At 39.5% G+C, this 27,558-nt stretch overlaps 2 protein-coding genes across 2 annotated transcripts; both read left to right on the forward strand.

Moving 5' to 3' along the window:
* The first annotated feature begins 485 nt into the window (after window positions 1-485).
* On the forward strand, window positions 486-4,670 carry LOC131939580 (serine/threonine-protein phosphatase 6 regulatory ankyrin repeat subunit C-like). The gene is made up of 4 exons (XM_059297985.1): window positions 486-525; window positions 1,491-1,633; window positions 1,828-3,594; window positions 3,842-4,670. Exons 3-4 carry the CDS (start codon window positions 1,909-1,911, stop codon window positions 4,112-4,114), a joined length of 1,959 nt encoding a protein of 652 aa, XP_059153968.1. The 5' UTR covers window positions 486-525; window positions 1,491-1,633; window positions 1,828-1,908; the 3' UTR covers window positions 4,115-4,670.
* Window positions 4,671-6,590: 1,920 nt separating this feature from the next.
* LOC131939606 (ATP synthase subunit b, mitochondrial) lies at window positions 6,591-13,565 on the forward strand. Its single transcript, XM_059298013.1, has 7 exons — window positions 6,591-6,691; window positions 10,160-10,414; window positions 10,652-10,821; window positions 10,965-11,093; window positions 11,578-11,655; window positions 11,989-12,090; window positions 13,200-13,565. Exons 1-7 carry the CDS (start codon window positions 6,670-6,672, stop codon window positions 13,266-13,268), a joined length of 825 nt encoding a protein of 274 aa, XP_059153996.1. The 5' UTR covers window positions 6,591-6,669; the 3' UTR covers window positions 13,269-13,565.
* Window positions 13,566-27,558: the final 13,993 nt, after the last annotated feature.

Genomic DNA, 27,558 nt, shown 5'->3' on the forward strand with positions numbered 1-27,558 from the left:
ATATATATATATATATATATATATATATATATATAGGCATATATGCGTATATTTTATATTTAGAAGGTTTACTTTCAAAAAGTCCCATATGTAGTGGCTACTTTTTATTTCGTTTGAACAAGGGGATTAATTTGACTTAAACTAAAAAGATCATTGTTTACAACCCAAAGTTTCTGTTTATAGCCTAGAATATATCCATTCAATGAATTGTCTGTTTAGTTTCGTTCACTAAAATAAGGGGCCAAATAAGAACAGAGAACTTGAAGGCGGAATGCACATTATAGTCTCATCAGCCAGGCTCTGTAACTTACCCATCCCTCGCTGGTTAAGTAACACACTGATAAGTCGTCTGCAACGTTTCTACCTCTGCCTACTGCCCCGCTCCGCTCCATCGACCACATTTGACCCCATTTCTGCATGGAGCACTGTGTTTTGTGTCAAGTTTACGTTTTTGGTGTGCGGCCAAGCGACTTGTTAGTGTGTAGCTCGGCTGGCTGCTTGATGAACTAATTAGACCATATGTGGGTAAGATGCTGCTTTTTGTTTCACTTTCGACAGTATGTAAGTTAATGCGCGTGTTGTATGTTTATCCTTTAATTTCTTGTCTATTTTTTATTAAGTAATATTAATTTCAGATAGACCTATAGTAAGCCCGTTATAGATCAAATACCGGCGTATATGGTCAAATGTAGACTTGCGTTGTAATCATTACAATAATTTATGTGCTGTTCCTTAAACTTAATTTTTTCTTTTTTTAATTCTGGAATGAAAATTGTTTTTGTAAACTTGCTAGTCTAATCTATAATCATATTTTGTTACTATGAAAAGTCACATACTTATAAGCTTCATTTTTATTTATTTTTTATTTTCGGTTGTAGACTGCAAGCCCCTGAGACTTGCCTATAACAAGTGCTTTTAGCCACTAGGCGAATTGATCTGTCCTATATATAGATTGTTCATGTGTGTGTTTGTTTGTGTGCCGCAGCTCACCTCATCGGAGTGTGTAGGCCACGCTCCAGTGATTTTACTCAAAGAGTTCATTGACACCAAGGTTCTAACAGTAGAACGATGTTAATACGCAAGCAGGTGCCAATATTTGTATTTTATACCACCAGTCACTTCACCGTGAAGTGTGTGATGTGTGAGAGCTAGAAGTCTATCAGTCAAAATTTTAGAAATAAAATTAAAAACTATACGGTAATGCCTCTAGTTAGATCTAACATCGTGCGAAATTAAATCACTGAACGAACGGAATGAACTTTTTTTTACAGAAGTGGGTCAAAATGTTAGGGTTAGTTCCCCTGAATACTAGCAGTCAATAAACTCTCTTTCGCTCATCGCCCCCTCCCACGCGTGATAAACGAACCGTGCTAATTCTTTACTCACGTTCAGTGAAGTAAATTCAGGGGAGAAAATCGATGTAAACTTACAGCCCGAGTCTCGTGGTTCTGACTGACTGACTACCTGTACACATCTCTTCTATCGCACAGCTAAACAAAGTTTTCACCACGCTAAACCATGTCAAGAGGCTAAGGTCAGACTCAGAGTGCTGAAATTCTTTCCACGTGCTGGGCTAGTGATGCAGACGATTAGGCATGTTTGTGTGCCGGTGGTATGTTAATAATAAATAAAGGTCAGTAGCATTGTCGGTTCCATGGGAAAGATGATACGGTAATTTACACAAGTCAAGTGCTGTATGAACTGCCTGCTATTATTTTCTCTTAAGAAAATTTAGAGACTGGAGTGAATTAAAAAAAAAGAGGGGGGGGGGAGGTTGTAGAATAGATATTTGATTATTGTTTCATGTTATAGTTTTATTTGTTGCAGGGGGTGTATTAATTTCCACGAGAATGTGTTAGAGCAACAAATCAACCTCCCAGCAACCACTACACATTGACTACCCCTGTAATGCCTCTGACGGAACTCCACGCCTCCATCTCAGAAAACCATGCCGAGAGAGTTCTACACCTGATCCAGTCGGGAGCAGACGTCAACCAGCTCCTCAGGCAAGAGACGGCCTTCACACGGGCCGTAGAAGAGAAGCGTTTCGACTGCGCTGACGTCATCATAAGCTCAGAAAACTTTGACCCTGTTGTCGGCAACCAGTTTTCAAGGTCCCCGATATTTGTAGCGGCTAAGCAGGGTAGGACCGACTATGTAGAAAAACTGATTGGCCTCGGTGGCGATTTGAACGCCCCTGACATTAAAGGTCTTACTCCCCTGCACATATCCGCCATATACAACACACATACGACCGCTGAGCTGTTGATTCAAAATGGCGCCAAGATAGACAGTGTGGACGCTTCTGGCCTGACGCCCCTGCTTCACGCCTGCACGAATGTTAGCCTTGAGACGGTCCAAGTTCTGATTGCCAATCACTGCAATGTCCAAGCGTTGTCTAAAGACCTGTGCTCAGCACTGATGCTGTCCCTGCCCACCTATTACAACATACAGGTGGCAGGCAAGAAACTGACCACCATGCTCAGCATCTGTGAGCTGGTTCTGGCAGCAGGCTGTGACGTCAACTGTCAGGACGACAAAGGCTGGTCAGCTCTCCACCACGCCGTCAACAACACGGACATCTACGGCTGCACACTTCTAGCTGAACGAAACTGTTTCTTGGACTTGAAGGATAAAGCCGGTCGTACGCCGCTCCAGCTTAGCATTAGTGACGGCAGGCCGAAATATGACATAGCCAGGTTTTTGCTGTATTTTGGTGCCAGAGTTGACAGCAGCACATATTCGACGCATCTTCTGCAGTACGTCACGGAGCCTGAGCACACGGACGAACGGAGCTCTAAGATGCTGTTCTGTCACTTGCTGTACGAGGCTGTTCCACCATCCATGTTGACCACACGTGATGCCATCAGACCGTCAGGAGACAACGTCCCACCAATGAACACGGACAAAACGTGCCCAAGTTCACTTCAACACCATGTGAAAACAGTCATCCGCCGTCATCTCTCAGGGACTAACATCATCCCTAAAATCCGAACCTTGCCTATTGCTAACAACCTGAAGAGGTTTTTAAACTTGGGACTAAATGCGGATAACATAAGCCTGTATGGTTTGTGTCGACTACACATGGCCATAACTGAATTTGACAATGTAAATGTTAAAGCAATAGTTGAAAGTGGCACAGACCTTGACTTGTACATAGACGGGAAGCTTCCCCTAGCAACAGCCATAGACGTAGGAAACCTGGAGGCGGTAAAAATACTATTTGCCATGAGGCCTTCAACGTCACTGTTGAACATCAACACTCAGGGTGACACAGCACTGCATCTAGCAGCTCGACTGGGTGTTACAGAGATTTTAGACGCGGTCATTGAGCGAACAGATAGCATTGACGTGCTAGACAGGGCAGGACGGTCTCCCCTGCAAGTCGCTGTCTTGTCAGGAAGGTTTCAGAATGTTATTTCACTTCTCCGACGTGGTGCTAAAATTTGGGATTTTGAAGGAGACGCTCCCATGATGCATTTGGCAGCAGGAAGTGGGGCGTCTGATGTGGTGGGAGAGTTCATTAAACGTAACATTGATCCCAATCTTCGGGATACTAATGGAAATACTCCACTTCATATTGCAGCGTCAAGGGTAGGAACTTATCTAGTGTTATGATACAGAACGGTTTTGTTTTATTTTGTGAAAATAAAAATTAGGACAAAATGTATTTAAAATTCATTTTTATTTTATAATCATTGTATTTCTGTTAAAATACTCCAAAATCTAAATCACACAGGCCTATATATCTTAGAAAATATTGTTGGCATGTTGTGGCAAAATTTAATTTTTTTAATTTGATGATTCAGGGCATCTAACATTTCCAATAATTCTATTTCAGGGTGGTGAGTACTTAAAAGAAGGCACTGAAATGCCAGCGCTCTATGATCACAAAGCACTAGCATCCCTTGACTTTGTGAAGTGCACTTTGACAGGACAGAATCCATCTTTAACAAAGTCCAACCTGGACTATGTTGGTGTTGTAAATCGTCTGCTAGAGGCAGGAGCAGACGTGGACATGCTGAACTACAACGGCCACACGCCCATGAAGATGGCCCAGACATACAAGTCCGATGCTATTGTTGATTTGTTCAAACTATCACATTTAAAATAGGAAGGCAACGTGGGAGATAGTGAACATTCAGACATGAAATTGTTACAAACAATTTAATAACCCACTTACAAAAAAGAAAAAAAACGTGTCGACCCCTAAAGCAAACATAAAAACTGGACAGTTTTAGTGGCATTCTGATATGTAGTTCAGTTAATGGTGCAATGTATTTATCTACTCTAACTCACAGAATAAATGTATAAATTGTATTGGCCGCGTGTTTGCTTGTATATGGTGTGGTAGACGAGTGCATACGCATATATTTTATATTGTTTTCATTTCACTCATTGTTTCTACAATAATAAAGTGAGCAATAAAACTCATCAAACAGTTATACACAGTTATTTTTATATTGTTTTTATTTCACTCATTGTTCCTACAATAATAAAGTGAGCAATAAAACTCATCAACAGTTATACACAGTTATTTTTATATTGTTTTCATTTCACTCATTGTTTCTACAATAATAAAGTGAGCAATAAAACTCATCTAGTTAAACTAGTAGCTTGGTAATGTATAACGATAACCCTCCTACTTTTTGGGATCACATCTTAACCAAACAAAAAAAAACATGATTTGTTAGTTATCATATAAGTTGATATAGCCTTGCAGTTGTTTATAAACTTATTACAATGAGCATTTTAGACATTTTATATGATCACTCTTCTAGAACAAGAACCTCAAATCAGAGGCGTAGCGACCCCTCCCGTCGCCAGGGAACAAACTTTCAATTTGGCGCCCCCCCCCTCCCCCATATTTTGTTCTGTTTATAATTCAAAACTGCAGCTAAAATGAGCTCCCATTTTGGCGCCCCTAGGGTCGCGCCCGGGGACATATGTACCCACCCGCCCACCCTTCGCTACTCCTCTGCCTCAAATATTTTTCGACTGAATTTTAAATTTTGTAGAGAGTGTAGTCATATTGATTCATGTCTAAATTATTTCACTGCTGCTACTTCAACTTCAACATTTGCGTGGATTATACAATTTATTAACTATCATTGTCAGCTTTCAAATTACAAATTGTAAATGTTGCCTAACAAATTCTTTAAGCTTTTTCTTCATCTCTTAGATTTATAAGATGCTATTCTCTACATCTCTGTATTAATCTGTTTTTGAGTTATAACCAAAGTAATATTTTTAACTTTTATTTGTAATGCCATATTTTCTAATATATATATATATATATATATATATATATATATATATATATATATATATATATATATACATATATATATACATATATATATATATATATATATATATATATTTATTTATTTATTTATTTATTTATTTATTTATTTATATATATGCCAGCACCTTCTATTTGGATTTAAGCAAATAGTTTTCTGTCTTCCATGTTTGCAAATAAGCTTGGGTCCTGGCCAACAATTTTGTTGAAGTTTTTAAGTTGAGCGGGGTGTAAATAATTTCCTGATCTTCCTCGTCTTTAACACTTTATTTTTTTTTTATCTGCGCTGGCCTTAAGCTCTGAGTTTTAACTATACACACACGGTACTTTAAATGTCTTGGTGAAAGTTCTGGTAAAACTGGACTAATCTCTGTACTATAAAACAGAGGTCTCCAAACTTTTCAGTCCGAGGGCCGCATTAACTATCAAATTTCAGTTCGGGGGCCAGTTTCTTCCAGGCAAGTCTTTGATTTTTCTGGGCAGAGTTCCTCAGCCATCACCAACAAACGTTTTTGCCGTGCACAAAAAGATTTCCGCGGGCCGGAGACCCTATAAAAGATTGTTCAATACAATATAAATTTTTACTTAATTGAGAAGTTAGAATATTAGATGTCCCTTCTGCAACTAAAGAAAGTGGAGTTGAGGGTAAATCAGTTAGTGCTCTCCATCTCTTCCTGTCCATGAGCTATAAAGGGTGAGCTTAAAGATTCTGTTATTTTATTCCAATAGAAATGTACATTGTTGAGATAGACATTTTCTTTTGACTGCAGACACACCAGTTTTTTTTTTTATTTTATTAGCGACATGAAATTTCAACATTTCTAAATGTGAGTCTGTTTTAGATTCATTTTAATTACTTAAGAGTGAAAAGCCAATATGCAAAGTGACCATTCATAATTGGTGTTGTCACTTCAGAATAAGTATCACAAAGAAAGGTACCTTGAGCTGGAGTTTTTTGCCTACATTGTCCATGCTAACAAATAATGTGTTTAATAAACTCTCCTGAAAGAGTTGCCTGGAAGAACCCCCCCCCCCCCCCTCCCCTGATGAGATGCACAAAAACAACTGCTCCGGTTGGTGGAATATTATACAGTACAGTAAAAACGGAAAGATCTCATATTTTTAATTTTATTCACATAATTAAAGTGTGTTTACTTTATTGATTGTAATTATAAAATTATTTTAATATATTTTTAAATGACAGGCCTAATCTAGTAATCTAGATTAACAAAGCCAAACTAGGGCCTAGGCCTGGACAAATACACATTTTTAAACAATCATAAATAAGGGAAGCTACTCTGAAAATTTATGTACATCCGGGGTATTTTCTTCCATGTTGACGACCGGTAGTTGAAGGACGAAGAATGTTGTCCGCTATTAGAACAGGTAATCTTTTAACGTTCTTGACAATTTTTTGAAACTTAACTTTAGAAGTTAGATCTATACTATAAGCTATAAATACCAACCCGTTTCTATATCTAATAGTTGTCTTATTACAGTTAAATTAGTCTATATATTTGTGCACACTGTGGCACTAATCACACAGACTAAACAATTGGCCAACAATTTTTTCAACTTAATTCTGCTTTAATTTAGTAGACCCCTATAAATTTAGTTAGGCCTTAGGCCTAAAACTGGAAATTAGAATACATAGGCTTATTTATTATTTATATTAGCCTTTTGCTGGAGAGTAATTCTATGCTATTATTTTCATTCTATGTCAAATAAGATTCAGGTGCCTTGAACCAAAAAAAAATCCCCTTTGCTTCAGCTTATTGATGGTAGGCCGTTCGAATTCACAGCTTCCGGGTTTGTTGTTTTGAAGCCATCTCACGGCTCATGCGCTTACCAAAAATGGCGACCAGTTTCGCTTTCACTAATGGGTAGAGCGATAAAACTAATGATTACGAAGCCATCGTTAATTTAAGAAATCGGAACTATCCGTTTCTATTTAAGTCTGTTATTTAAGAATTGTCGGATCTACTTTTGGCCTAATTTCTATGTTTGTCTCGCAAGCGGCGCCTTAGTGAAAGTAGCTCTATATAATTCTTATCTTTCGAATCAAATAACTATAAAATACCGCAGGTATTTTTAACCAGACTATTGCTATTTTTTACTTGAAAGCATTAATTTTACACACGTTACAATAAACTGGTAATAATTTATGGTAGGCATGAGATATGCTCTGTAAGAATAATAATGCCATTTTATTATAATCTTTTTTGGTGAACACGAAGCGCGGGAAAATGTGTGACGCGCAAGAATCCAATCATTCGGCTAGATTTATGACTGTTTTTTATGTCACACCTAAAAATAGAATGTTTACGCTTTCTTCATTGATCGTTTTCATTATGTTTTTAAACTGAAAGTATGAATTATTAGTTAGATTTCAGGTTTTGTAACTTGGTATACTTACCCTTTATCAAAATTAAAAGCATAGCATGCTGATTGTGAACAAATATAGTCATAAAACACAAATATAAAGTTACAAACAATGCGATGTCGGGATGTGCCACACCCCCTCAAGAAAACACGTGTTTATTAAGCTGTTTATCTCACTTTACAACAGTAATTAAAATTAATTTTCAAATTTTTATCACTTATTGGGTAAGATTAAGCACATATTTACTAAAAATGAAAAAAAAAACAAAAGCAAATTCTGTTTTAATGAAGGTCACGGGTCAAGTTTTTTTTTCCTTCTGTTATGTTCAGTGGAGGGTGCCACAGGCTGACCTGACTTTGGAATTTTTTTCAGTAATAATGACTTTGCACAGAAAGTTAAAATATGCTAAATTGGCTTAGTTTACTAGTGTGCAAGCTATTATTGATACATTTTTAATAAAAAAATCATTCTGTAATTCTCATCAAAAAGCCTATTGATGGTGTTCAGCTCAGCAGTATGCTCTTGATAGGCCGTTCGATTCACAGCTTCCGGGTTTGTTGTTTTGAAGCCATCTCATGGCTCATGCGCTTACCAAAAATGGCGACCAGTTTTGCTTTCACTAATGGGTAGAGGGATAAAACTAATGATTACGAAGCCATCGTTAATTTTAGAAATCGGAACTAGATCTATCTGTTTCTATTTAGGCCCTAAGTCTGTTATTTAAGAATTGTCGGATCTACTTTTGGCCTAATTTCTTTGTTTGTCTCGCAAGTGGCACCTTAGTGAAAGTAGCTCTATATAATTCTTATCTTTCGAATCAAATAACTTAATTTTCAAATTTTCATTACTTATTGGGTAAGACTAAGCACATGTTTACTGATAGTTTAAAAAAAAAACATAAGTAAATTCTGTTTTAATGAAGGTCACAGGTCAAATATTTTTTCCTTTAGTCAAGTTCAGTGAAAGGTGCCACAGGCTGACCTGACTTTGGAATTTTTTTCAGTAATAATGACTTTGCACAGAAAGTTAAAATGCTAAATTAGCTTAGTTTACTAGTGTTCTAGCTATTCTAGAATTCTGTAATTCTCATCAAAAAGCCTACTCTTGATCTTGGCATTAGTTAACCGCTTAACCCTTTGTACCCGAGTTAACGCTTTATCTGTCCAAGTCTTTAATGTCTATCCCCTGATAATAGTTGATTATAAAGCAGTGCTGTATTAGACAACCTATCCCAGATCAGCAGCCCAAATGCCTACATAAAATTACAATATAAAAAAACAACGTAACGCTGCTGTTAGTTGTTAGATTTGTTAAGTTTTTGTCATAGCTGCTCTCATGAAGTATATTTCTTTTAATGTTTATTTATCATTGACAATTTACAGGAATGTGACTTTTCTGAATTTTAGCAGAATTCCGAATTTTTAGTTTCAGCTGCAAATTTCCTTCGCTCATTTCATTTTCGCCAAATTTTTCCTTCCATTTTCATTTTCAATGTTTGTAGATTTTAAAACTAGGGAAAAAACGGAAATTACCTCTACAGAAACGACAGACATGCACTCCACATTTAAATTGAGAGTTACAGTACTGAGTACATAATTCAGACACTCGTTACTTTTCAATTGGATAATTGCGATTGGTCTGACTGTGCAAAATTAAGATGAAATGCAGATCCAGGTCAAGATTCAGAAGTTCTGTAAATTTCTGAATTTTTCAGAACAATTTTTTAGTCCAAATTGTCCACTGATATTTTCAGTTAAATATTTGTAAAAAACACTGGAAAAATTAATCTAAAATAATGCCGTTCTTCAAATGAATTAACATCTCCCAAGCCTTGTAATCAATCTATCGATAAAGCCTAATTATCTTTTGGTATTTTAATCAGCCCAAATGTACAGTTACTACCAATCTCGAATTGGTATTGAAATCCTTAAACCGCCCCTCCTTGTAGCAATGGTGGCTCTTGTGACCTCACCATTAGGGGGGTTCAGATAGTGTGGTGTCATAATTTTGTATTTTAAAGAAAATTTGGTTCCTGAATTTTAGCAACAATTTCATGTTTTTGAAAACTGTTTGTAATAGAAATTGATTAAAATACCGTATGTTGGTCGAGCTTAGTCAATATTCTAGAAATTTAAAAAAAAAAACAGAGTGGAGAGGGGAGGTAAAAATTGTTTTTAAAAAGTGGCGTCATTTATGGATGACCCCTAACAATTTACAGCTATTCCAAAAACAAAAAAATAGATATTGCTTGGCTACCAAAATGGTTAACTTTGGTTCACATATCGAACCCTTTCTGATTTCATCTAATCTGGTTGATTTCATTTTCCATCACAATTACAAGAACCTAAAACTTTCAATTACCATTAATCTAAATCTAGGCTGTTTACTGTTGAAGATTAACATTTTTACCATGCCAATCTTTAAAAGAAAATAAGGCATAGTTTAAAATTGATTTGTTGATCTTTTTTCAGGGGCTTTTAGGGCTATTGTCCAAGGAAATGGTGCTGTTAAAGTGTTGTGTGCTGCTCCCTCAAGGGAAATAAAAACATTCACTAAGGATGAGAGAGTGGAACAGTGGGACTATGTCAACAGTATCTACTTTGGTCCAGAGAGAGATACCAAAAATTTCCCCACTCCGGTTCAAGCTCTGCGTCCTCCACCTGTTAGGATGGGGTTTATCCCAAATAGCTGGTTCGATTTCTTTTATCCCAAGACTGGTGTTACAGGTAGGAATAAATGTTGTGAAGTGGTTTTGTCGTGTTCTCTTGTTTATTGTAGTGTAAATGGTTTGTTTGTTGTGTATATTGGTTATTCCTCTCTTTAGCAGTTACTACTTTTACTATATCTAAAGAAATAAAATTTTTGTTTTAAACTCTTGTTTTTTAAAAGGACTTAATATATATGTGCCTTGCTTATTCTTTTTTTCTTTCTTGTTATGCTGATACATGATTTATCATTTTAAGGGCCGTACTTGTTTCTTGGTGGCTTGGGACTCTGGATGTTATCCAAAGAAATCATGGTGATTGATCATTACTTCTGGGAAATACCCTCATTTTGGGGTATGATTTATATCATGCATAAACATCCAAAAATAGGACCCAAGATTGCACAGGTGTTTTCAAAGTATAGTGATGTGAGTATTCATACTTTTAATTCATAATCTGTTTTTTTTTTTTTTAGTGTTGAATGAATTAAATGTAATATTTATTATCAACAGCTTGAGGTATACTGGCAGGATATTGCTTGAATATGTTTGTTCACTCTTTTTCTTCATAGAACTACCAAAATATCTACTACACTAGACCACTCAACAAGATGAGAGAAGTTGAAAATGAAACTATTGGCATCATGCAGCGTAAAATTGAAGAGACTGAGTCTGTCAAGCATTTGTATCAGGCTATGCAGGTGAGATTCTCTAAACTTTGATTCAGACTGGGTATGGCAGGTTGGGTGGTTTCTATGTCTATGCTATATGTGGCAATCTCAATAAATAGATCCTTATCCAATTTTACTGTAGATAATGAGGATGGTATGAAAAACTCTTCTGTGCATTTGAAGAAAACAGCTTGACAATAAATGTTACTTTATTTGCAATACACACATTTTGAGCTTTCTAGTTATCAGATACACTAAAATCAATTCTTCATTGTGTCTTACCAACTATCCTCCTAATATATTATTCTACTTCATATATTCTATCATGTTCACAAAACAATAACAAATACTCTAAAATTGATACAAACTAGCTGTACAGCATCTTCATTAACTGTCTGTTCTTTATTACTAGTCCAGTCATATTTAACTCAATGCCAAAACACTTGAATAGTGCTGTAATTGTTAATTATCTGTATTTTTAAGTTAATTTGTTCACTATTTCATTCACTTCCAGGAAGGTGTCCAGCTTCAGTTGGAGTCTGCTTACAGACAGAGACTGCAAACTGCTTATCAGGAAGTTAAGAAAAGATTGGTCAGTAGAAATTTTATTAACTGCTTTCAAGTTAATTACTGAAAAGACAGTAATACTAGACTATATATATATATATATTGTGGCTACATTTTATTATGTGGACATTAATGCTAGTGTATGTAATGTGGCTACTTTATATTGAAGGGACATTTATGCTAGAATATACATTATTTTCATCCAATTGTTGCTATTGATATTGATTTATGCTGTAGCTTCCCTTTTAAACGTGCAAAAATGATGAACATGCTAGTAGACAAGTATCCTTCAGCCTGTTTTATCTAGTAAACTGTAAAATGAATATGTATCATTAACCATGAATTTTTCATGAACTAGGACTATGAAGTAGAGAAGACTAATGTCAAAAGGAAGTTTGAGCAAGAGCATATGGTCAACTGGATTGTGTCTAATGTCACCAAGAGCATAACGGCCCAACAGGTTAGATTTTATTTAGCATAGTAGTCAGCTGTTGGAGTGGGTTTTTTTTTTTTTTTTTTGTTCGTAATTTATTGAAGAGGTGTTTTTATTTGTTTAATTTTGAAAAATCACTTCATTTGCTAAACAATCAAATATTTATTCTAAATTGCCAAAAAGTGGGGTTTTCACTACTTTCCACTGCATATTTCTCTACTAATAATTGCAAGTAGTTAAATAAAATAGTAACAGTTAAAAGCTTAAATTTAGGCTACACTGTGTTTTCTTAAATATTTATAAAGTAGAACTCTTTGTTGCTGAAAGAACATCCCCTTATTGTTTTTTAGTTGCCAAATATTGACAGCTTTTTTACCTACCCTAATCTAATGCTTTGTATTTCCATGCTATGTTAGTTATGGGCTCTAAAATTGGCTTATTGTGAATGCGATTTAATGACCATAGATTTCTTGTAAAACATGTACAACAAATTCTCCATTGTTCTTTAAAAAAAAAAGAATTTTATTCAATTACCAGGGTTGACAAGAAAAACAATTTTTCTATTATTAAAATATACCAATCATGGTGCAGGCAACAAAACACAAAAATGATACCATGTGTGTGAGCTTCTTGTTTGCCAATATGGATCACATTTTTATTAGAACAAAAAACAGTGCTTTAAAAAAAATAACTATAGATTAAATTGTGAAATGTTTATTTAATTTTGACCTACAACTTTAAAAACGCAGGAGTACCTGCATAAAATAGTAATTGTGATTACAATTCTTCTGACCTTTAAGTTTTAACAAGACAAACTAAATGTAAAATTTGCATGTGTGATACTGGTGGCTGGGTGGGAATTTGTCACTGGGTGATCATTTTTTTTTCCCATTTCTTGATTAGTTTGGTCAGCTTAATTCAATCACTAGTGCCTTATTGAATGTCAGCAATTAGTTTTTATTAAGCCTGTCTCTTAACTGGAGGATGATAAAACAAAATTTTTTGAAGTTGCAATTGTTAAAAGTAAAGTATGTAAAATCTGCATCTAAGTTTCACTATATTTTAGCTATTGTAGATTCACTCAGATAAAGAATGAATGTTAACAGCAAAATTTGATGTAAACCTTTGTATTCCAGGAGAAAGATAGCATCAAGAGCTGTATACAGACTTTGAACAGGTTATCGGCCAAGCAGGCACTAGCATAAGTTATTTGACCCCTGACTACTGAATACACTGTCAACATACACTGAGAGGATTTTGTGGTGAATGGAAGATTTCAGAAAATTATACCTGTTCTTGTAAACTGTACAAAGTAAAGACTTTAGATTTAAAGAATGCCTGAGTTGTCTACCATTCAGCTCTACCCTGAAGGTGCTCATCTGATAGTAGAGTTGGTCTGTCAGTGGGAAAGGACTGTAGAATTTTATCATTTATCTGCCTGTTGTTTAGTTTATATTTCAAAAGATTGTTAAGCTTGAAATAAACAACAGCTTTGTATAATTTATCTTGTGTATTCCAAATTATTTCTTGTAGATGTTTGTGTGGCTGTTACCAAGTCAGATTTTTATTCTAGTAGTGTTCAATTAACATTCATTTACTGTACATGTATGTGAATGGTTAACTTTTATGTTTGTTTGGTTACTACTTGCATGTTGTTGCTCAAAGTATATTTAAATCAGCTGATTCATTAAGTCCAACGTTTCTACAAAATGCATGTAATCATTAAAGATTTTTTAAAAATCTGATAAGAAAGTTAGATAAGTGCTCACTTGAAAGAATTCTCTTTGAAATCAACTGTTTAAAAGAAGTCCTGTCCTACAATTAGTCTTGCCTATTATAAGGTGTGTACTCTACTATAGTTTCTATTTTTTTCTACCTAAGTACCACTGGTGGATTGACATGTAATGACCAGTGAAGTACAGTAACAGTTATAGATTTACTCATACTGTGTTGGTCAAATGATCTAATCAGTCTTGATAGGACAGTATGCTGAAGTAAACCAGGACATTGGTTTAGTAGCCTCATAGGACAGTTCTCTGTAAGGTAGATTGATAAGATTGGGATCTGTGAAGTAGATTGATGGGACAGGGATCTGTGAAGTAGATTGATAGGACAGGGATCTGTGAAGTAAATTGATGGGACAGGGATCTGTGAAGTAGATTGATGAGACAGGGATCTGTGAAGTAGATTGATGAGACAGGGATCTGTGAAGTAGATTGATGAGACAGGGATCTGTGAAGTAGATTGATGAGACAGGGATCTGTGAAGTAGATTGATGAGACAGGGATCTGTGAAGTAGATTGATGAGACAGGGATCTGTGAAGTAGATTGATGAGACAGGGATCTGTGAAGTAGATTGATGAGACAGGGATCTGTGAAGTAGATTGATGAGACAGGGATCTGTGAAGTAGATTGATAAGACAGGGATCTGTGAAGTAGATTGATGGGACAGGGATCTGTGAAGTACATTGGTGGGACAGGGATCTGTGAAGTACATTGGTGGGACAGGGATCTGTGAAGTACATTGGTGGGACAGGGATCTGTGAAGTACATTGGTGGGACAAGGATCTGTCGAGTAGTGTGACAGTCCTCAGACATTCAAGTCTTGCCACTCCCAATTATTACATGGCCAATAGTGCAATGGAATATGTGGTCAATAGAAATCAACCTGCCGACAAGTCTAAATACCGATGAATGAAATAAGGAAGGACTGACACACTATCAAGCGTGACTTCACGGAAATCAATCAGCCAGTGGCCTGTGTTGAAACACTTGGCAACTCTCATCAGACTGAGAAATCAGAAAATAAAAAGTTGCTGACAAACGAAATAAACAGTTACTTCCTCACGTAACAATTTCAGAGCCAAATTGATCTCTCCCCCCCCCCCTTCACCCAGAGTACTTAGGCGTGAACTGTCACGTTAGCGGATCACGCCATGCACAGACGGACTGGGTTGTTTTTCTTGGGGAGGTTCAGTTTCCTGGGGTGTAGGTCTGTGAGTAGAGTCAGGGGTGTGGGTTTATGAGTAGAGTCAGGGACTAGTGGGTCTGTGAGTAGAGTCAGGGACTAGTGGGGTGTGGGTCTGTGAGTAGAGTCAGGGACTAGTGGGGTGTGGGTCTGTGAGTAGAGTCAGGGGTGTGGGTCTGTGAGTAGAGTCAGGGGTGTGGGTCTGTGAGTAGAGTCAGGGGTGTGGGTCTGTGAGTAGAGTCAGGGACTAGTGGGGTGTGGGTCTGTGAGTAGAGTCAGGGACTAGTGGGGTGTGGGTCTGTGAGTAGAGTCAGGGACTAGTGGGGGTGTGGGTCTGTGAGTAGAGTCAGGGACTAGTGGGGTGTAGGTCTGTGAGTAGAGTCAGGGACTAGTGGGTCTATGAGTAGACTCAGGGACTAGTGGGGTGTAGGTCTGTGAGTAGAGTCAGGGACTAGTGGGTCTATGAGTAGAGTCAAGGACTAGTGGGGTGTAGGTCTGTGAGTAGAGTCAGGGACTAGTGGGTCTATGAGTAGAGTCAGGGACTAGTGGGGTGTGGGTCTGTGAGTAGAGTCAGGGACTAGTGGGGTGTGGGTCTGTGAGTAGAGTCAGGGACTAGTGGGGTGTGGGTCTGTCAGTAGAGTCAGGGACTAGTGGGGTGTGGGTCTGTGAGTAGAGTCAGGGACTAGTGGGGTGTGGGTCTGTGAGTAGAGTCAGGGACTAGTGGGGTGTAGGTCTGTGAGTAGAGTCAGGGACTAGTGGGGTGTAGGTCTGTGAGTAGAGTCAGGGACTAGTGGGGTGTAGGTCTGTGAGTAGAGTCAGGGACTAGTGGGGTGTAGGTCTGTGAGTAGTCAGGGACTAGTGGGGTGTAGGTCTGTGAGTAGAGTCAGGGACTAGTGGGTCTGTGAGTAGAGTCAGGGACTAGTAGGGTGTAGGTCTGTGAGTAGAGTCAGGGACTAGTGGGGTGTAGGTCTGTGAGTAGAGTCAGGGACTAGTGGGGTGTAGGTCTGTGAGTAGAGTCAGGGACTAGTGGGTCTGTGAGTAGAGTCAGGGACTAGTAGGATGTAGGTCTGTGAGTAGAGTCAGGGGTGTGGGTCTGTGAGTAGAGTCAGGGACTAGTGGGGTGTAGGTCTGTGAGTAGAGTCAGGGGTGTGGGTCTGTGAGTAGAGTCAGGGACTAGTGGGGTGTAGGTCTGTGAGTAGAGTCAGGGACTAGTGGGTCTATGAGTAGAGTCAGGGACTAGTGGGGTGTAGGTCTGTGAGTAGAGTCAGGGGTGTGGGTCTGTGGGTAGAGTCAGGGACTAGTGGGGTGTGGGTCTGTGAGTAGAGTCAGGGACTAGTGGGTGTAGGTCTGTGAGTAGAGTCAGGGACTAGTGGGGTGTAGGTCTGTGAGTAGAGTCAGGGACTAGTGGGGCGTAGGTCTGTGAGTAGAGTCAGGGACTAGTGGGTCTGTGAGTAGAGTCAGGGACTAGTAGGGTGTACGTCTGTGAGTAGAGTCAGGGACTAGTGGGGTGTAGGTCTGTGAGTAGAGTCAGGGACTAGTGGGGTGTAGGTCTGTGAGTAGAGTCAGGGACTAGTGGGTCTGTGAGTAGAGTCAGGGACTAGTAGGATGTAGGTCTGTGAGTAGAGTCAGGGGTGTGGGTCTGTGAGTAGAGTCAGGGACTAGTGGGGTGTAGGTCTGTGAGTAGAGTCAGGGGTGTGGGTCTGTGAGTAGAGTCAGGGACTAGTGGGGTGTAGGTCTGTGAGTAGAGTCAGGGACTAGTGGGTCTATGAGTAGAGTCAGGGACTAGTGGGGTGTAGGTCTGTGAGTAGAGTCAGGGACTAGTGGGTCTATGAGTAGAGTCAGGGACTAGTGGGGTGTGGGTCTATGAGTAGAGTCAGGGGTGTGGGTCTGTGAGTAGAGTCAGGGACTAGTGGGGTGTAGGTCTGTGAGTAGAGTCAGGGGTGTGGGTCTGTGAGTAGAGTCAGGGACTAGTGGGGTGTGGGTCTGTGAGTAGAGTCAGGGACTAGTTGGGTGTGGGTCTGTGAGTAGAGTCAGGGACTAGTGGGGTGTAGGTCTGTGAGTAGAGTCAGGGGTGTGGGTCTGTGAGTAGAGTCAGGGACTAGTGGGGTGTAGGTCTGTGAGTAGAGTCAGGGACTAGTGGGTCTATGAGTAGAGTCAGGGACTAGTGGGGTGTAGGTCTGTGAGTAGAGTCAGGGACTAGTGGGTCTATGAGTAGAGTCAGGGACTAGTGGGGTGTGGGTCTATGAGTAGAGTCAGGGACTAGTGGGGTGTAGGTCTGTGAGTAGAGTCAGGGACTAGTGGGGTGTGGGTCTGTGAGTAGAGTCAGGGACTAGTGGGGTGTGGGTCTGTGAGTAGAGTCAGGGACTAGTGGGGTGTGGGTCTGTGAGTAGAGTCAGGGACTAGTGGGGTGTGGGTCTGTGAGTAGAGTCAGGGACTAGTGGGGTGTGGGTCTGTGAGTAGAGTCAGGGACTAGTGGGGTGTGGGTCTGTGAGTAGAGTCAGGGACTAGTGGGGTGTGGGTCTGTGAGTAAAGTCAGGGACTAGTGGGTCTATGAGTAGAGTCAGGGACTAGTGGGTCTGTGAGTAGAGTCAGAGACTAGTGGGGTGTAGGTCTGTGAGTAGAGTCAGGGACTAGTGGGGTGTGGGTCTGTGAGTAGAGTCAGGGACTAGTGGGGTGTGGGTCTGTGAGTAGAGTCAGGGACTAGTGGGGTGTGGGTCTGTGAGTAGAGTCAGGGACTAGTGGGGTGTGGGTCTGTGAGTAGAGTCAGGGACTAGTGGGGTGTGGGTCTGTGAGTAGAGTCAGGGACTAGTGGGGTGTGGATCTATGAGTAGAGTCAGGGACTAGTGGGGTGTGGATCTATGAGTAGAGTCAGGGACTAGTGGAGTGTAGGTCTGTGAGTAGAGTCAGGGACTAGTGGGGTGCGGGTCTGTGAGTAGAGTCAGGGACTAGTGGGGTGTGAGTAGAGTCAGGGACTAGTGGGGTGTGGGTCTGTGAGTAGAGTCAGGGACTAGTGGGGTGTAGGTCTGTGAGTAGAGTCAGGGACTAGTGGGGTGTGGGTCTATGAGTAGAGTCAGGGGTGTGGGTCTGTGAGTAGAGTCAGGGACTAGTGGGGTGTGGGTCTATGAGTAGAGTCAGGGGTGTGGGTCTGTGAGTAGAGTCAGGGACTCGTGGGGTGTGGGTCTATGAGTAGAGTCAGGGACTAGTGGGGTGTGAGTAGAGTCAGGGACTAGTGGGGTATGTCTAAGAGTAGTCTGGGACTAGCGATGTGGGGTAGAGTGTGGGTCTATGAGTAGAGTCAGGGACAAGCGATGTGGGGGTCTATGAGTAGTCATGGACTGGTAGAGTAGAGTGTGGGTCTATGAGTAAAATTCAAGGACTAGCGATTTGGGGTGCATGGTAGGTCTATATGTAGAGTCAGGGACTAGCGATGTGGGGGTCTGTGAAGGACTGACCACAAAAGACTGACCACTGATGTACAACCAGGACTGATCTCTGACTGAAACAGAACACAGGTCTGCTGACCTACTCTCTAGACCTTTGACAAGAGAACTCTCCACATTTCTTGATGATAAATCCAATCGAAAGTCAATAAAATACAGAACACTCTAGGTCTCAAATTAATCTACGTTCAATTACTCGTATCAGGCCAAAACAAATATGCGAAAACGTAATGAGAAGTTTCCAGCCAATGTCTTGCTGCCAAGCTTGTCTGAGTTCCAGGTGTAGTTTTACCTATTGATTTGAGGGCGGAACAAAATTACCTGGGTAATTTTGTTTTGTTTAATGTAAAAATAGTCAGGTGGTGCTAGAGTTCCATTCCATCAATCGTTTTGTTGCTCTGCTTTCTTAGAGGCTGCACTGGATCAACTGGGGCTGATTTGTTTTACATTTGATTTCTGGGTGGTTCCTTGCTTGGCTACCACGGCTGGTGTCAACGCCAACATTCACAAACAGGTGCCTGGCTGTTGCTGTGTTTGTGCTCTTGTATCAAGCTTCGGTCTGGTGGTGGTGATGGTGGTGGTGGTGACTGGTGTATAACTTACTTGAAACATTTGGAATTTTTTGTTTTGTTTCGCTAACCTGTAATTATATCCCTATTTTAAAAAAAAAATAAAATTTTATAATTGACCGATTTCAGTTATTTTTATGAAACAATTATTCGATAAAAGCAAAACAAAAATTCCATTAAATTATGTTTAAACTAATATGATTTGGCCCCGTCCATGAATAAGGTCAGAAATATTTTGAATTAAATCTGCTACCTGAAGGTCTACTTAGTCCTACGTGTGTTGATATCAACTAAATTAATTTGATATCCAGATAGTGAGTTGACTCAAATCTGTTTGTTTATTTTTAGACCAACAACCAAGTGTTATTATTTTAGAGTTCTGTTACGACACAACTCAAACAAGCTCCCTAAACTATTTGTTATTGTCTAGGCTAGTTCGCTTTTAATAGAGCTGTTAAAATATACACTACGACGGAATCTGCTGGCCATTTAAATAGGCTACTGACGTGTTCTGAACGTTGAGTCGGTCTAGTGCAGACCAAATGTTATTGCAGCGAGAAATGTTTTCCATCGTCCAACAGGTTGACGTCAACATCACGTGATCGTGTTACACCTGGTTTGTTTGTGTGTGTGTCTGTGAGCGACAGTTTTAGTTCGTAGTTCCTAAATTAGAACTCAAGTGTTGTTAAGTCATTACTCCATTCCCTACCGACAGACCACAACTGCTACAAACTATTCACATGTCAGGGGTCATAGCACTGAACCTATCATCTGCCGAACGGATGTGATTGATTCACATTTTGTAACGTGTACTATTAGATTGTGAAGCTTTTATTAAAAATGTAATCGTTTTTTTCTGTACGTTTGTCTTGTTATGGACAGTCAATAGATGTAAAGATGGTCGATAAATGAAAAAAATAAAACTTCATCTTATGGCAATACTTTTTGCTTTATTTTTAACCCACTTCTCATGCAGTGAAACTTTTCCTCTTTAGTAAAAGCTTTGGTCGGTCATGAAATCGTTCATTTTTTTTTTAACTAAAGAAAGACAATGTTTTCCAGTGCATCTCAGAGTTTCTTCCAGCCCCCTCCCCCCCCCACCAACGAAATGGAATTTATATTGAAAATGTATTTTTTTACCAGTGTCTCTCCTCCCCCCCCCCCCACTTCCCCAATCCACCCCCCCCCCACCCCCCCTGGGAAAAATATCAAGTACACCTTCGGAGAAAAAAGTCTAAAAGAAACACTGATTGCAAAGCTTAGTAGATCTAGTATAAAATATATTGAAGGTCTTTATTTTTACTACAATGTTGTTCAATTTAATTCATAATTATTTATACGAGTACTTGTAATTTCTAAAAATCACTTGTCAATAGCTTTAATTATTTTATAAGTACTTTAATTATTTTATAATTTTTTTCAGAATGATTTTAAAATTGACTGGAGTCAACTCCCGCCACTTGACCTATGCTTGTGGTACCATTAATGTCTGACTACACGGTAAATCTCGCCTAGTGACGTGAGCTCACGAGACCACACGCGAGGTGATGGTTTCAAGCCGCGGAGGATTGTTGGAGCCTCAGGTGGATTGTTGTCACGTGATCTGAGACAAACACAGGAACCCCTTGTATGATGTATGTGGAGGGAGCAGACGGATAAACAACAGGACTGAGGAGGATTCGTTCCCACACCAGTAACACGTCTTCTCCCCTTCCGTTCAAAGATCGAGTGAAGCTTTTGACGTGCTGACACTGTAGTTGATGCCATCTTCATGTCTTATCGATGTCATTATGTCATTTTTATGTCATCTTAATCATCTTGATGGCATCTTGAGGTCGTAATAATTTATTTCTGATGTAGAGTTTACACTTTGGATTTCAAAAAAGAAAATGATTTGAGTAAAAAAAAAGTAAAGTAAGCCATTCTTTTCAAATCTTCAGTGCACTCTCTACGCCTCACCATCTACCATCACTCACGTCTTCACATACTCTACACATCACCTCATACAAGCCGCCAGACCTTGATTGATGGACGTGGACATGATGCCACGGATACAGTAGGTACTGCCGCCCCCGCCCCCCCCCCGTCAGGTAGTGAAGTTCTACATGTGAGTTATCTCCCTGCCCACCGGTGACATTGCCCACCCCCACCCCCAACACAACACCATCAGATAAAGTTCAAGTGGCAGAGGTTGTTTACTGGGGGATTGGATGAAGCCTCTAATACGGCAGATAGTGGGTTCACATTTCTGTTGGCTGGCTTTCTACCAGCTTCACATTTCTGTTGACTGACTTTATACCATCTTCACATTTCTATTGACTGACTTTATAACAGCTTCACATTTTTATTGACAAAGTCTATCATAGCTTCACATTTTTGTTGACAAACTCTATCATAGCTTCACATTTTTGTTGACAAACTTGATCATAGTTTCATATTTTTGTTGACAAACTCTATCCCAGCTTCAGATTTTTGTTGACAAACTCTATCATAGCTTCACATTTTTGTTGACAAACTCTATCATAGCTTCACATTTTTGTTGACAAACTCTATCATAGCTTCACATTTTTGTTGACAAACTCTATCATAGCTTCACATTTTTGTTGACAAACTCTATCCCAGCTTCACATTCCAGTTGACTGGCTATCGTTAAATCAGCTTTATATTTATATATCTGGCTAGATCAACTAGACGAATCTGAAATGTTTTTTTAAGCCGTGTTTTATTATCATGTACATAGCTCAAACCAACACAAGAAAGCAGAAATCATTTGAAGTGCTATGTCTGGGCTCAGGCTGTGAAAGAATATGTTTGACTACACGACAGCTCCTGTTCGAATGTCTCTTTATCTGGGAATACAAAAATAAATCTGGGTACTCCATTGGCTAGTGCTGTGCTGGGGCAAAAAGAGCACTAGTAAGACTTATTACATCTCCACGCAATTCCACTTACCACCTTTTTGTTCGCTTGCGAGCCGGTGGTATTCCCAGCTGATGACGGCTTTCATTAGCCGGAGTTTAGGGGGTGGGGGAGCTTACATTAGCCGGAGTTTAGGGGGTGGGGGAGCTCAAGTGCTCAGGAAAATGAGGGCCTAAACAAGAGGGGGCCGGGCGAGTGCCAGACAGTCCCTGATGGAGAGCTGGGGTAGGGAGGCACAAGCACAGAATTTCATTCACAACTGAAATCGACTAATGCGAAATGGAGGCTGGCCGGAAATAGGAAATACAAACATTAGATGGAAGGCGGTACCTTATTTGAGAGCGAAAGTAAAGAAAAACAAAGCTGGAATAAGATGTGGAAAAAGAAATACTAGTCATTATGACGAAATGCTTAGTAATTTAGTCGAAAAAGCTAAAGATATTTTGTTTACTACTCCCTTAAGGAGCAACTAATGGAACAGTGTTCTCTCTTTGTTTACGTTTGTATAAATAAATCCACCCCCCCCCCCTACACGTATAGCGCAGTAGAAACTGTTTGCGTAGAAAGCCAAAAATAGATCAGCATCACCTTATCTAGGCGTGTAGCTTAAGCAAATATTGAACATCTCTGTTGTTATTTCGACCCTATCTTCTGGCGTACACGAAAGCTACAATATTTAAACGTCAACTCAGATTTTTGAGTGCAAGCAATGAATTGTATCGTTTTGAAAAAATAAAATGTTTATCGTTTACCCCACCCCCCCCCCCCCCCCACGTGAGCATGCTGACGTCACGCTAGACAAGATGGTATTAAAAATCTCTTTATTTCATCACTAGTTGACCCAAGGGACATCCATCTTTGCTTGAGATTCTGGACGCGTTAGGTTTAATAGGAAATTATGAGCATCAACTTCTTAAGCTTCGAGCTTCTGGGGACATTAGTTACAGTATTCAGTTTAAAGTTCTTTGAAAAACCTTTATTTTTCATTATGATATGTTAAAAGTTTATTTTAATGGTAAGCTTTGATTAATTAACATTTAATGAAGATATATACACATTTCCTTCATTTAGTCTTTAGTACTTAATAAATTCATATGCACTGTCGTCAAAGCCTTAGCATTACGCGACCATTGCAGTCAATTCTTTGATCTTCTTCTCAACAAACACTCAATCATTGGTCCACTTTTGCTTCTAAAGACTGTAGATTATAGGTTTAGTATCACACATAACCACTTAGATTTTAGTTATCGAATTGTCTAGAGCATCATTAAATATTTAAATTACTGCTATTTATAGCTATCGACTTTCAACGTTTAACCCAAACTTTAACACGTTTCCCAGTCCGCGTTACATTTTAACTCCCAAACAGAACGCCCTCTAAACTAAGGGGCGACAATAGAATAATAATAAAGCAAATTTCAGCGGCTGAGTCTAGACTGGAATATTTTATTGACACGAGTAATTTCCCCATGGCAAGTCGAGGAATTTTCTGGACCTTGCAGCGTACATATCGTAGTCTCCCCGACCCCGGGAGCTGGCCCCAGGCAGCGGCCCTGATGGTCACGTGATCCAGCCAGTCAATTTCACAAGCAAATTGCTTTACAGCAAATAATGGCCGTAAATAAAGAAGCAAATTTCACTGCTCCTAGATTTCGTGAGATGACGGGGGGAAGTGTTGATCACGTGTTGACAAGTGTACAACTGTCCCCCCCCCCCCCACCCACACACCCACCCGCACACCCACTCACACACCCACTCCACGAGATTAGTTCTAGATTTGGCGTCAGGTAATACTTAGTCTAGTAGTTTCTGTAGAACAATAAACCATGTAAAATATACGAAGAACAAGTAATATGTTTGGCGCGGACGCGTTTGCATGTTACCACAATCTTCTAGTCTCATCATCATTCAATTTTTTTAAATTAATGGTTTAACGGTTGAAATTTGTAGTTAAGAATCTTCCATAACTGACTGGACGCTCTTTTGGTGGATGCGAGATGCTGGAGGATGGGGGTATGGTTTTTTGTGACAATGTGTGACAATAGTAACAGGGGTAGAATGTTAAATTTACATTGTCATTTTTTTTAATGTCCAGAAATAAATTAAAAAATATTTCTTTTTAAAATCTATTACTGACAGGTCGGCTTTACCTAATGTTTACCCGGATTTGCTAAAATTTCAGTGTTAAATAATGATAATGATTTATTAGGGTATCTCGACGCAGCTAGAAATCAGTGGTTAGTAGCTATAGTATTTTATTGCTCATACACCGTTACAAATATATTTTTGGTAAAACAAATACAGGTCCAATTTCAACCTCGTAACCCAGTGCCCATTACAAACCACGTTATACAGTACCCACAACCAGCTAACCAGCTATGTGACACAGTGCCTACAACCAACCACGTGACACAGTGCCTACAACCAACCACGTGACACAGTCTACAACCAACCACGTGACACAGTTCCTCTAAAATCACGTGACATTGTTCCACGAGCCAATACGCATCAACAAGACTGAATTATTAATTTACACCATATTTCTCATACAACAAAACACATCTTTATTTAAATACGATGAAAAACAAGCACGCATAGTTCGTTTGATTTGTTCTTAAACTAGATCTATCTAGGAATGAAACATTTCCTAAATGAAAGTTCCTATCATGCACGTTAATTACGTTTTCAATAACCAAATTCCTAAATGTAATTAAGCTATCATGTCCAATATTTAAATTTGCCGGGGTATCTTTGGAGTCGCCTGGAGATCAAATCTCTGCTTTGTCCGCCCTGCAAGAAGATTTAAATAATATCCTAGCGTGTTAAGTGTCGGCCATTTTTTTTTTATCAAAACTTTCATAAAATCTCAATTTCCGATGTCGTTTTCCCCCCTCATCTGCTGTATGAGCTAGGGGAGGTAACCTCACAGACAGGGACAGACCATCGCGCTAAGGAGATCTGGATCAATACGACCCTCAGCAGACAAAACAACACACACCGCACCCTTACACCCCACACCCTTACACCCCTATTTTTATGAAAATACTTCGCTCTTGATTGAGTTTACATAGTGTGGGTGGGTATAAGGGGTGCCTTTATATGGGGTGGGAGGGGGTGTAGCTATATCGGTCAACTTGAGATGCACGAAGCAAGAAAGTATTGGACAGATTTTTAGGGTTAACGCGAAGTTTTTTCTGTAGTGTATTTCAGAGTGAGTACAGAGGTATGTATCACTGCAAGACGTCATGCAGATAATTTGTATCACTGCAAGACGTCATGCAGATAATTTGTATCACTGCAAGACGTCATGCAGAGAATTTGTATCACTGCAAGACGTCATGCAGATAATTTGTATCACTGCAAGACGTCATGCAGAGAATTTGTATCACTGCAAGACGTCATGCAGATAATTTGTATCACTGCAAGACGTCATGCAGATAATTTGTATCACTGCAAGACGTCATGCAGATAATTTGTATCACTGCAAGACGTCATGCAGATAATTTGTATCACTGCAAGACGTCATGCAGATAATTTGTATCACTGCAAGACGTCATGCAGAGAATTTGTATCACTGCAAGACGTCATGCAGAGAATTTGTATCAGTGCTGGACGTCTGACAGTGATTTGTCTCACAACTTCTGACAAATCCGTTTCAGACGTCTGTCAATGGTCTGTCTCAGCTACAAAGATCCGCAACAGCTATATATACGTCTTACAGCAACAGCTATATATACGTCTTCTTAAATTTGAAAGTCTTACAGAGGTCTGTATCTATTATAGAATTAACAAAATCTCTCTCAGAAGAATTACAAAGACATGTCTAGACGTCTTACATCTGTCTCAATTCTGACGCCTTATATGGTATGTCAAACATACGATAGGACCATACATAACCGACATAACAAACACTGAAACATTTTTATTCAACTCTAGAATACAATTAATTTTAAACAAGAGCACCGTCAGTGGTCAATACATTCTATATGTAATGCTGTCATGGGAAGGTAAGTTTTTGTCTTACAAAGGCTGCTATTGCCGTTCTAGTAGTCTTTTTCATCATGTCAATAGGCAAATACATGGATACAAGAAGAGCTAAAATAGGAAGTTGGACGCCAAACAATCTAGACTTGAAGAGCTAAATCTAAAAGCTGTACAAACGTCGCGAATGGAGAGCTAAGACAAGGAGCTGCACACTCGTCTAGACTACAAGAGCTCAGGTTGTTCAGTGAGAGAGAAATGAGATCTCTCTTGATAAAGCCACTCAGGGAATGGCTATGTGCAACATGAAAACAAATTGAATGGCTGGACCGAATTAGTGGAAATCAATGTTCAATAGTCCCGATCATGATTGCTCTGTACATTCCAATTCAAGCACCCCCCCCCCCCCCCCAGCTAGCTGGTTACTGAGACAGTCAGCTGATTATTTTCTAGATTCAATATGATCTACAGAAGTTCATGCACTTTTGTACTTAAAAAAGCATTTATTGACAGGCAAATAATTCAAGTATTTTCTTACTCGAGTTAATTTTTTTATTTTAAATAGCTGGATCAAATATTAATCTCCTGACGTAGGTATTATACCATTTGAGTTTATTTATACCAAAGATGAAATTTCTTCAATAATCTAACAACTTCTAAATATCGATATTGTTGGCAAACTGGAACTAGTGGAAATCTTGAGCAATGTTTAAAACATAAAGTCCGACTTCAAGCAACAGTAAATCCTTTATTTCGTTCGAACCATAAGCAGCGTCAACATAGACACTGACAACATGACTATAAAACATGATCTACATTCACGTAGAACCACATAGCCTGACCCTCTGACTGAAGCAGCACAATGTTGTATGACCCCTACACTAGCACTAGCACTTTCATGACCCCCAGACTGAAGCACCACATTGCATGAACTCCTGATAAGAGCACCGCCCACCAATTTCTGAGGTCGTACCTGTCACTGCTATAGATTACAGCGTACCTTATTGAAAGCGGCTAGCTCAGATAAAATCAATACTGACCACAGCGTTTTCTGACGACACCCAACACCTAAACTAAACAAGATGCATCTTGTTCACGTGACACAGTCCCCTAACACCCCCCCCCCCCCCACCCTGTGTCCACTAAACGTATATGCCAGTTGTTTCAGCACTTTAACCGCGATCCATTTTGATCAACCGTCTGCCAGCATTAGGATCACGCCTGCCCGACACAGCGCAGACGACGCCCTAAAGCTTCTAGAGCGCATGTCTTTAAAAGCAGTTATTACGACTTAACTCTATCGCCTGGAGACAACTGCCTGACAATTTCATCAAGAGACGCAAGTTGACGTGAAAAAATGTGTTTAAACATTATCTGACATCAGATAATTAAAGTTTTCTTGTAGCTGGTGCAAGCGTTGTGTATCGTCATTCAAGATCGTATCAAGTTTATGAAATGTGTTCACTGTCACAGCTATTTTTACAAGCTTTTATTTAACTCACTTCCTCGTCATTCTGTCTGTCGTCAGTCTAGATAGAAACGCAGGAGTGAAAATTCGGACAGTTCTACTTGACCGATACGATTCACAGTTGGCACGTGGGTCAAGACATGAAGACAA

This window comes from Physella acuta, unplaced genomic scaffold (genome assembly GCF_028476545.2).
Source record: "Physella acuta isolate Inbredline_101_S28 unplaced genomic scaffold, ASM2847654v3 ptg000284l, whole genome shotgun sequence".
NCBI lineage: Eukaryota > Metazoa > Mollusca > Gastropoda > Physidae > Physella > Physella acuta.

Coding starts and splice junctions, on each gene's coding strand:
- LOC131939580 (XM_059297985.1), top strand. CDS start 1,909: ATGCCTCTGACGGAACTCCACGCCTCCATCTCAGAAAACCATGCCGAG. Junction 3,595..3,841: donor TTCATATTGCAGCGTCAAGG/GTAGGAACTTAT, acceptor ATTCTATTTCAG/GGTGGTGAGTACTTAAAAGA.
- LOC131939606 (XM_059298013.1), top strand. CDS start 6,670: ATGTTGTCCGCTATTAGAACAG. Junction 10,415..10,651: donor TCCCAAGACTGGTGTTACAG/GTAGGAATAAAT, acceptor TATCATTTTAAG/GGCCGTACTTGTTTCTTGGT. Junction 11,094..11,577: donor ATTTGTATCAGGCTATGCAG/GTGAGATTCTCT, acceptor ATTCACTTCCAG/GAAGGTGTCCAGCTTCAGTT.